Below are 10,789 nucleotides of genomic sequence, written 5' to 3'. Positions count from 1 at the left end.
ACAACTGTTGCCATGCTTGATCCCATTGATGCTGCTACTTTGCCAATTCATCTCACTGGGGAGCTTCCTCTTATAATACTTAGTCACTATTATTTAAAATATGATCACAATCAGAACTCTTTTAGATTCCTAGTACATTTATAACAGAAATTCATGTAGCCCTCAACTTACAACATATTCAAGTTATAACAAATTGTACTTCATCTGTCACTGTATCTGGAACATTGCATTTTTCTGGGAGAAAATCATGGAAAATACATGCAGGAATTGTGGAAAAAATTGTTGAGTATATGAATATGCTGCAAGCATTTGATCGGGATAAGATGGAAGATTTCAGTAAAAATAAATTATCCATATGGCAAGAATCACTAATAAGGAACAGCTCATAGAATTGGGAACTGATAGATGAGGATTTCATGAATTTTGAGGAAGAAAAAATGCTGAATAAGAAAGCAATAATGAGGAAAAGAGAGGAGAGAAATCAGAATTTTTTTTTTTTTACAATTAAAGGATTAGCTGTGGCTTTTAACAAACTAATAAAGGGCATTAAAACTTGGACCCAACCACTGACGGCTATATTAAGGTCAATATGCAAATTCACAAAGCAGTGAGATGTTACTGCAATAAATGAGAAGAAAAAAAAAGGATCATCTGGTAGTGTAGTGGTTACGAATCAGGCTGTGAACCTCAGGGACAGCAGTTCGAAACAACCAGCTGTTCTGGGGGAGAAACATGAGGCTTTCTGCTCCCATAGAGACTTACAGACTCGGAAACCCTGTACAGGTCGCCATGAATCGGAAACAACTCCATGACACGTAACTACAACAGTTTTCTGACTAATAAAGCCAACTCCATTTGTACAGATAATCCAGAGATCCAGAACCTTTGACAAGTGGTGTTAAAACAACTAACAAAATGCCAATGTCATCCAACTCATCATCAATGAAGTAAATTTTATGATTTGTGAATATTTTAATACATGTAATAAAATACCTATATTCTCAACTCCCAAAGACAAATAAAGATTGGATTTATAAAGAAATTAATAATAAAAATCAAATCAAAACTAAAAATCAAATCAAAACAAAGCAATCAAAACTAAAAGAGATAAACAAAATGGGGGAAAAAAAGTTTTTATTTAAGTCAGAACTGATTTCTGATAAGAGTCACTGAACAGAGAACCCTGCTGTTAAGTGTATGGCTTCAGTGAATAAAAACTTATGCTTTTCATCATTCAAGAGGCCAGAAATCTGAATTTTGGGTGTGGCTCTAGGGGAAAGTCTTTTGTCTATTTCAGCTTCTAGTAGCTGGCAATCCTTAGGTTCCTGAGCTTGTAAATTCATTTGCCTTTGTTGTCAAAAAATGTCTGCCATCCCCCTGAGTTTGAATGTATTTATGTTGCTCATTATACAACTCAGAAAGTATGAGCTTTGGGATCCATTTATAGACACATAACTACAACTAATCAAATGATCATATTACACTGAATTATGGAAAGTAATTATAATTCATTACAATAGATTACACCCACAGGTGCAGGGGTTAGGATGCCAACACTTTTATTTTTCCCCACTTAGTCAAATTTTATTTCAATGCTTGAAAATATTCATACTGATCAGATTGTTACTACTATGATTTCTTATAATACTTAATATATAAAACTTTGAAAAACATTAATATATTACCTAACACCTGAACAATACACTAAGATTTTCACAAGCAATATTTTTTTATTTTAAAGAAATGCAAGATGACAAGATAGTAAAGAACTTTCACAAGTACATAATTAGCAGCAAACAATTAAAATAAAACAAACCTGTTTTTACATATTACATTTGTTTTTAACCTTGTTTCATAAACTTATTGATATTTGAGGCATCTTTGTTTCAAGTCTGACTCTCTAACATTAAATTACATTTTCTAAAAATTCTTTTAAAAAATGAAAAAGCCATAAAGTGCTTTGTTCAACACAAATTTATATACCATAAAGCAAAGCACAATCCAACTGAATTTATCTATGCTTCTCCCTATTCTTACATTAGTGTTAACATTTTCCTATATACTTACTAAACATTTTTATTAGCCAGTTCTAATTCTTTAATGCTGCTGTACTAAAAACAGATTTATCACCTTTAAAATGGCCTTGTACGTATTATCTCTGCCCCCCAAATCTGGCAATAAAATGAATGATGATGTAGTATATATCAGGAGCCCAAAACGATCTGTAATATTAATTTCCTAAATCCCAAAGATTTCAAATTTCTGCCAATATAAACAAAACTCAATTGGCAAAAAAAATTACATAGTCAGGAGGAAACATGTATAGAATGATTACTTAACTAAAATTGTATTATTTATGCTTTTTTATCAAGCTGTAGCACAGTGAGACAATGCACTGGGGACTGCAAGGTCAGTTTGACGGCAAGGTTCAAATTCACCAACTGCTCCTCAGAAACCTATACATGCTCACCATGAGTCAAAACCCACTCGAGTGCACTTAACAACAAAATAAGTACTACTTAGACTGGTATGAAATTGCATTATTTTAGTTGTGAATGCATGGAGTTTAGAACTGTTCAGGACCGCTACATTTTGTGGTAAGAAACTGGTATATATAAATGAATTGCTGTGTTCATTTAAATCTTAAAGAATACAACCATGTTGCATACCTTTCTTAATTTTAAACCATTCAGTGTTCCCATGTTCTGTTTGAACAACTGTGTCTTGGTCCAGGTACAGATTCCTCATGAGCACAATTAAGTGTTCCGGAATACTCATACTTTGCAATGTTGTCCACAGCTTGTCATGATCCACACAATCAAAAGCCTTTGCACAGTCAATATAGCACAGGTAAATATCTTTCTGATATTCTCTGCTTTCAGCCAAGATCCATCAGACAACAGCAATGACAGCCGTCATTCCACAGCCTCTTCTGAATCCAGCTTGAACCTCTGGAAGTTCTCTGTTAATGTATGCTTGCAGCCGTTTCTGTATTACCTTTAGTAAAACTTTACTCGCATGGGATATCAAAGAGATTGTCCGATGATTTCCACATCCCGTTGGGAATGTACAAGGAGTAAAAAAACAAAAAAAAAACCTATTTTGTATGCAAATAACATACAACTGCTTTGTTTAAGTGGCTGGCTAGCCACTCTGTTGATATCAAATAACTTTCTGCAACACATCTGATATATATGTAAACCCAAGGCTAAATGTGATGTAAGGTATGGAAGAACTTCTGTGTATATAAAGGGTTTTTTTTGGTCACTTTTGATAAACCAGTTTTTATTTTTAACTTAAATAAACTTGGAGCCAAACAAAAATTACATAAAACTTTCATATTTTAAAATAGTACACAAAAATGACTCACTGTGAACTCGAAAAGCTGTAATTCCAATCCCCTTAACACTTATTTTTATGATGTAACTATTGATAATAAAATATTTTAAAATAGTAGTTGTAATAGAATCAGCTTTCAAAAGCCACACTACCTTGCATACAGACCTTTGTTCTGTGTCCAACATGACTCACCAAATAGAGTTCATACCAATGAACTTGATCACTACACTAAATGTCTCTCCCCATGCACCAGCTGCCTTGTTTGAATCTTTAAAAGTCAAATCCCATTTATATACTTATATTTCTATTTATCTCTTATCAGGTTTAGACTGATGTTCACAAGCTCGAAGTTTGTCCAAAACCTTCAATATGACCTTTCTGCAAAGACTAACCTCAGGATTGTAGTGCCTATGCAGAAATTAAAGAGCCTTGGTTACATTATGGGTTATGCATTGGGCTATTAACCACAAAGTCAACAGTTCAAGTCAATCAGCCAATCTGTGGGAGAAAGATGAAGTTTTCTGCTTCAGAAAAGATTTACAGCCTCCCTCTCAGGTATCCTATGCAGAGTCGCTGTGAGTTAGAAGCTACTCAACAGCACACAATCACCACCACCACCATGAAGCAATTGCCTTTCAAAACAGAAACGTAAATTCTATGGTTTGCTGTATTTACCATTCTAGTAAATCTTATCAACAACAAAGCATAGCTCCCCAAACTGTTTGGTCCACTATAGAATAAAACACACCAATAATAGTTCTAACCTGCACAGAAAGGCAAACCAACTTCTAAAACGAAGGACTACAACAAACATCATCCAACATCCACTGAAATGCACAGGTAAAAGATCAAAGTAGGTTATGTGTTATTTTAACTACCTGCGTACTTCCTAAGCAGTACTGCATTTACCAAATGTAAAGCAGGAATAGTAATTGTTCGGGCACAATAATACTAGATAAAGCCATAACATTACCACCTAACAGCTTCTCAAAGGATTCTGGGGAAAATCCTATGGCTGACAGTTATCAGGGTTTCGAACCATTTCTGCTTAGTTCAGTCATAGACATAACGTAAAACCAGAACATACCCAAATTTGCAAAATGTGGTGACTGAAACAATAATCAGAACCAGTAAAATTATGGGGTGACTCCCTGCTAGGAACTTAATCTCCCTCTTAGAAAACAAAGGAAGAGTGTGCCTTGCATAGTAACCAAATCTCTCGCCTGACAAGAGTCAGAAACAATGGTGACCTGCTCAAAGATGGCAGCTAACTGTACCATTTTAAATATGTATCTTTGAAAAAAACTCACCTCTTCAGAGTCACCAATTCCAGAGCTTTAAAATTACCCCAAATAATTTTTCCTGTTACAATTACCATTCTGCTTTACTGAAATTTCTAAACTTTGAGTATGTGCTGACTTCACATCATTGACCATGACTGAATTGGTTCAATGTCTTGGTTTTTTATCAGCTCAACAAAATGGAATCATTAAATCTAAAGAAAAGAATGTCTCTTTGTGTGTGTGCCTTTTCAACTTAACTAAATGCTGTTGTTGTGTGCCATCGAATCGGTTCCAACTAACAGTGACCCTATATGGGGTTTCGGGGAGCAGCTGATAAGTTTGAACTCCTGACTTTGTGGTTAGTGAGGTTAGCAGTCCAGTACTTATCCTACAGTGCCTCACTAGGGCTTATCTAGCTATATATCAATTGCAATCGCTGTACTTCTTCCTCTGACATTAACAACCAGAGATAGGTCAACTCTCTCATATTTAAAAGCACACAATCTTGCAGTCTGTAATATTTATCAAGTTTGGGTATCCTTCTGACACTCTCACTTCTTACCAGCTACTACAAATTCAAAAATTCCCTCTACTCATTCAAGATACCAGCTATAAGCTCAGGAGTCCCCAGACCCCCTCACATCTGAAATGCTGGCTACAAATTGGCATTCTCATTGCATCCTTGGGATTGACAATGTGCTAGATCAACTCACAGAACTCAGAAAAGTGCTGTATTTATTATTACAATTTTATTATACTTAAAAGAATATAAAACAAAGAAATATCAAGGAAGGTTCGAGAGGGTACTCAATGAAGAGATTCCATTGATTGCCAAGCTTCTGTGTTCCAAAAAGTGCCACATCACCCGACAAATCACTAATTTCTTTCAACAACCAATAAAGGCAGAGAATTTCTGTGTTCAGAGCTTTTCTTGCTGTCTCATTTTGTAGGCAAGACTGACTGACTAAATTACTGCCCATTTGGTTGAACTCCATCTCGATCCCCACTTCTCCCGAGTTCAGGCTAATGCCTTTTTTTTTTTAAGTGTTTATTGTGAATTCTGTGATAGTTTAAATGGGACAACATTGTTGTTAGGTGCCATCGAGTCGGAACCGACTCAACGCAACCCCACGCACAGCAGAACGAAATAACGTCTGATCCTGGGCCAACCTCACTACCACTGCCACACTTGACGCCATCAATGATGCCACCTGGCTGAACCATCTCGCTGGGGAGAACATTAGCTTTGCATTAATCCCATCATATATCATTTCATCCTATTGTATATCATTTCATTGCCATGATTACAATCCCCCCCATGCATCATCAAACAACCAAAGGGTATAACCCGCAAGCTTGCCCCTCGGCCATCAGCACACAGCCCCTCTCCCTCTCTGGGTCTAGAATTCCAGGCTAATACCTTTTTGACATGACCAACTCCCAATCAATATAAATAATTCATCAGCATAAACCTTCAGATATGCTTGGAAGTTCTCAAGAAAAAAAAGGACTGTGGAAATTACAAGGATTTAAACATTATCTCTTAGGAACCAAAGACAAAGACCAAATTTTGATGGTAAATTTAATTGTAAACCCAACAGACAATAGCCAGAATCTGGAGAGGCTTTAAGAGAACTTGAGATATTATTCAGTCATTCTTTTAGAACGGATTTTTGTGTGGATCACTGCAGTTAATAATTTGATGTTATCCAACTGAGTGGGGGATTAAAATAAGACTTTGAAAATACTCTTCTCAGACTTAAGAATTATTTCACAAGAATCAGTTTTCAACATTTAAAATGAAATGTTACAATTAAACTCAAATTCTGGCTCAGAAAATTAAGATTACACGCTATGTGATAAGTTTACTAGAACTATTATTTTCATTAGCTTTTGCCATTTTACTTTAAATGCCTTTGACAGATTGATTTTTTTAAATGTGTATTTTTAAATTAATAAGGATACAATTGCACTTTTTACAAAATATTCCATGACATAAATGTCTCAAGAATTCATATAGAAGCACTCCCTCCTTTACTAATTCCAAATAATTACAAATTCCAGAAGTCATGGAAAATATTTTCTATTATTTAAAACCCTTAAGGAAAGAATGTTATGGTATGGCAGAATCCTCAAATTAATACCAGTTTCATTTTTCATATATGATTAAATTCAAGACTGTACCTTGAAATGTTTAAATGTGCGCTTACGAAATTCACACCACTTCACAAATAAGTGCAGGCTTCTAAAAAACATGAAAAGGTCTCTTCTTTCTTCTGCTCTGTAGGGTTAAAAGATTTCATGGTTAATAAATATCATTAAGTGATAGGCTTGTGAGGTACACAAAGCAATTTGGCCTTTTATTCTGGGTTTCTAAAAGACACAGGAAGAGGCTCACCTGGGAATGATTACTGACTAAACCCTCAGGATGCATAATGTAATTTATCATGGCCACATGGTGAAATCAATAAAGGCTTTGGAAGACAGGCTCGATGGAGCTTCCAGGATGGAGAGCACGAACATGTGCTCTCAGAAAAATAAGCCTGTAGCCTGGAGACATAGAAGATCTGCACTGGGACTCCTCCCAGACAAAGTCCTATATGTCTCTTCCTTTGTATTCTTTTTTGCTGTATTAAACTTGTTATTTCAGGTATATGGTGTGTTCCATTATTTCTGTGAGTTGTTCCAGTGTTTCCAAAGGGACATAGGGGACAGATGGTCTGAACTGGAGGGAGTCATATGGACTCCTGGGCTTGTAGTTGTTACCTGAAGGGGTAGAGAAAACACCAGGTTTGAAGCCAACAGGTCTGAAGAAGAAAGAGTCACATGGACTCTGGCTAGGACTTACTAACTACAGAGAGATGGTAAATTCAAACTGCTGACCTTGTGGCTAGCAGCCCAATTCATAATCCACTACAATACCACGGATCCTTGCTTAATTACATAATTGTTTTTGTTGCTGTTAAGTGTCATCCAGTCAGTTCCAACTTACAGTGACCATGTGCAGGGTTTCCAAGGAGCGGCTGATGCACTTCAAATCAACCTTGTAGCCAAGTGCTTATCCTACAGGACCAAAAAGACTCCAAATTACATTATTGTTGATGTTACTAATGGCTGTTGAATCCGGTCTGACTCATAGCGACCCCATATAGGGTTTCTGAGGAGTAGTTGGTGGTTTGAACTGCCAACATTGTGATTCAAAGTCCAGTCCTGATCCTACAGTGCCACACCAGAAGTCCAAAATTGCATAATTTATTGTCTTGAAGTGCCATTGAGTTGGTTCTGACTCACAGTGACCCGATATAGGATTTCTGAGGAGCAGCTGGTGAATTTGAACTGCAGACCTTATGGTTCAAACTGACCCTGAGGTCCTGTGCTTGCTTATTCATCCTACAGCACCACACCAGGGCTCTTAAATTTCATAATTGTTATTGTTGTTGTTAGGTGCCATCGAGTCGATACCGACTTATAGCGACCCTATGCACAACAGAACAAAACACTGCCCGGTCCTGGGCCAACCTCACAATTGTTGCCATGCTTAAGTACATTGCTGCTGCAACCTTCCCGATCAATCTCGATGGGGGTCTTCTTTTTGTCTGAACCTTACCAACCATGATATCCATCTTCAGCAACTGGTCCCTCCTGGTAATGTGTCCGAAGTATGAGAGATGAAATTTGGCCATTCTGGCCACCAAGAAGCACTCTGGCTGTACTTCTTCCAACACAGATCTGTTGGTTCTTCTGGCAACCCATGGCACTTTCAATATTCTCCTCCAACACTATAACTCAAAAGCATCAATTCTTCTATGGTCTTCCTTATTCACTGTCCAGCTTTCACATGCATGAGGTGACTGAAAATAACACGGCTTGGGTCAGGCGCACCTTAGTCCTCAAGCTGACATCTTTGCTCTTCAACACTTTAAAAAGGTCTTGTGCCGTAGATTTGCCTAATGCAGTACGTTGTTTGATTTCTTGACTGCTGCTTCCATGAGTGTTAATAGTTGATCCAAGAAGAATGAGATTCTTGACAACTTCAATCTTTTCTCTGTTGATAAGAATGTTGTTTAATGGTCCAGTGGTTAGGATTTTTGTCTTCTTTACATTGAGATGCAATCCATACTGGAGGCTGTGTTCCTTGATCTTCATCAGGAAGTATTTTAAGTCCTCTTCATTTTCTTTCTGGTATTGTCAGCTTTCAGTCAAGATCCATCGGACATCAGCAAGGATATCCCTCATTCCACGTCCTCTTCTGAATCCGGCTTAAACCTCTGAAAGTTCTCTGTCAATGTATGTTTCTGAATTACCTTTAGTAAAATTTTACTCGCATAGAATATCAAAGATATTATCCGAGGATTTCTGTTTTTCCATTCCTCTTCAATTTGCCATTCCAGGCATAATAAACCATATGGTTGTCAGAATCAAAATGTCCAACGCCAGTCTATTTCAGCTCGCTAATGCCTAAGATACTGATGTTTATGCTTCCATGTCATTTTTTATAATTTCCAATTTTCCTAGATTCATACTACATACATTCCATGTTCTGATTATTAATGGATGTTTACAGCTGTTTCTCTTCATTTTGAGTTGTGCCCCAACAGCAAATGAAGGTTCCGTGGGCTTTACTCCATTCGCGTTATCACAGTCAACTCTATTTTGAGGAGGCAGCTCTTCCCCAGTCGCATTTTGAGCACCTGCCAACCTGAGGGGCTCATTTTTTGGCACTATATCTGACAGTGTTTCTCTGTTATTCACAAGGTTTTCAGTGACTAACTATTTGGAAGTAGTTCGTCACTCCTTCTTCCTAGTCTGTTCTTCATCTGGAAACTCATGTGAAACCTGTCCACCATGGGTGATCCTGCTGGTATTTAAAATACCGGTGGCATAGCTTCCATAATCACAGCAACTCACAAGTCACCAGAGTAAGACAAACTGACAGACAAGTAATGGAAATTTCATAATAGTGGTCCCTAAAGTTGGATCAAATTATGCTTTTTTTTAAAAAAAGAGCACTGATAATGACATCAATGAAAATGGTATAATAGGGGCCTCAGGGAGATGTCCCATTCACAAAAAAAGAATATTGAAAGATAGATAAACATTTACAGCAACCAAGTCAACAATCAAGACAAAAAAACACTTAAAAAGTCACAGAGGACTAGAATAAAGAGTGAAACGTCCAGCTGATATAAAGTGAAGAGAGATGCACAGAGGACTATAACGAAGAGTGAAATGTCCAGCTGATATAAAGTGAGGGGAGATGCACAAGAATGCCCATACTTGCAGATAGTCCCCATTTGACCTATGATCAGAACTGGATGATCAGAACTCAACTAGAGGAAGAAAGAAGAGGAAAAAGATGATGAACTTGACCTATACTTACGGATGTAATAGCTTAAAAGAGGGAATGAATCTTTATAGCAACGATCATTCCCACCCCCTCTGTACAAAGGATTGACAGGGACGGGCACTTAGACATTGGCCACCCAAAATGGAGGGGCTACAAAGGCACGAAGTGACTGGCTTACAAGTTTTCAAGAGTGAGCTTAGTTTTAGAGGGTGCGGAAGAAGGCAGAATCTCCACTGAGTGGTTTCCAACCTGTCTAGATAGGGCTGGTGAAAGGAGATGGGGATAAGACTCTTGGGGTTCAATAATGAATAACTGCTATCAGTACTTATTGTGAATGTTGCAAATGTAAAGGTAGACGTTTTGTAACAAAAGGAGGGGAGTGATTTAACTTTTTGGGGGGGTGAGGGGTTGGGGGGAGAGTGGTTGATCTTGCACTACAGGAGTAGAGGACCCTGGGACCATGAAGGGAGAAGAGAGGAGTGCAGGATCCTATCCAGAGAAGCAGCAGTGCCAGAGATGGAGACAAAGATGATGAAGTGAAGAGATGGAGCGGTTGGGGACTCTAGACTCAGGAAGGATAGGGGCAATGTGCTGGGGGCCTGGGTGCTGGAATGCAGGGTATACCCTTTGGTTGTTTCAATGCTTTTATGTTTCTGAGTGTCTCAGTGAACATTAAAAAAAAAAAAACAACAACCCAACAGATTGGCAGCAAATGTTGTCGAATGATGTTTCATGGAGGGGATTGAAATCATTGCAATGAAACAAAATACAATAGGATGAATGTAAAGCTGATGTTCTCCCATATAAACTATCACTCAAT

The 10,789-nt window shown here is 37.5% G+C and overlaps 1 protein-coding gene across 1 annotated transcript in view; it reads right to left on the bottom strand.

Annotated features, from left to right (window-relative positions):
- CENPP (centromere protein P) overlaps positions 1 to 10,789 on the bottom strand; it is a 422,858-nt gene that overhangs the window by 329,947 nt on the left and 82,122 nt on the right. The window contains exon 5 of the mRNA XM_006876774.1: positions 6,807 to 6,903. Within this exon, the coding sequence (XP_006876836.1) occupies positions 6,807 to 6,903 (97 nt within the window). The remainder of the gene's footprint in view (positions 1 to 6,806; positions 6,904 to 10,789) is intronic.

This window comes from Chrysochloris asiatica, unplaced genomic scaffold (genome assembly GCF_000296735.1).
Source record: "Chrysochloris asiatica unplaced genomic scaffold, ChrAsi1.0 scaffold00412, whole genome shotgun sequence".
Lineage (NCBI taxonomy): Eukaryota > Metazoa > Chordata > Mammalia > Afrosoricida > Chrysochloridae > Chrysochloris > Chrysochloris asiatica.
Note: the sequence above shows the minus strand (reverse complement) of the source record. Positions and strands in the feature narration are given on the sequence as shown.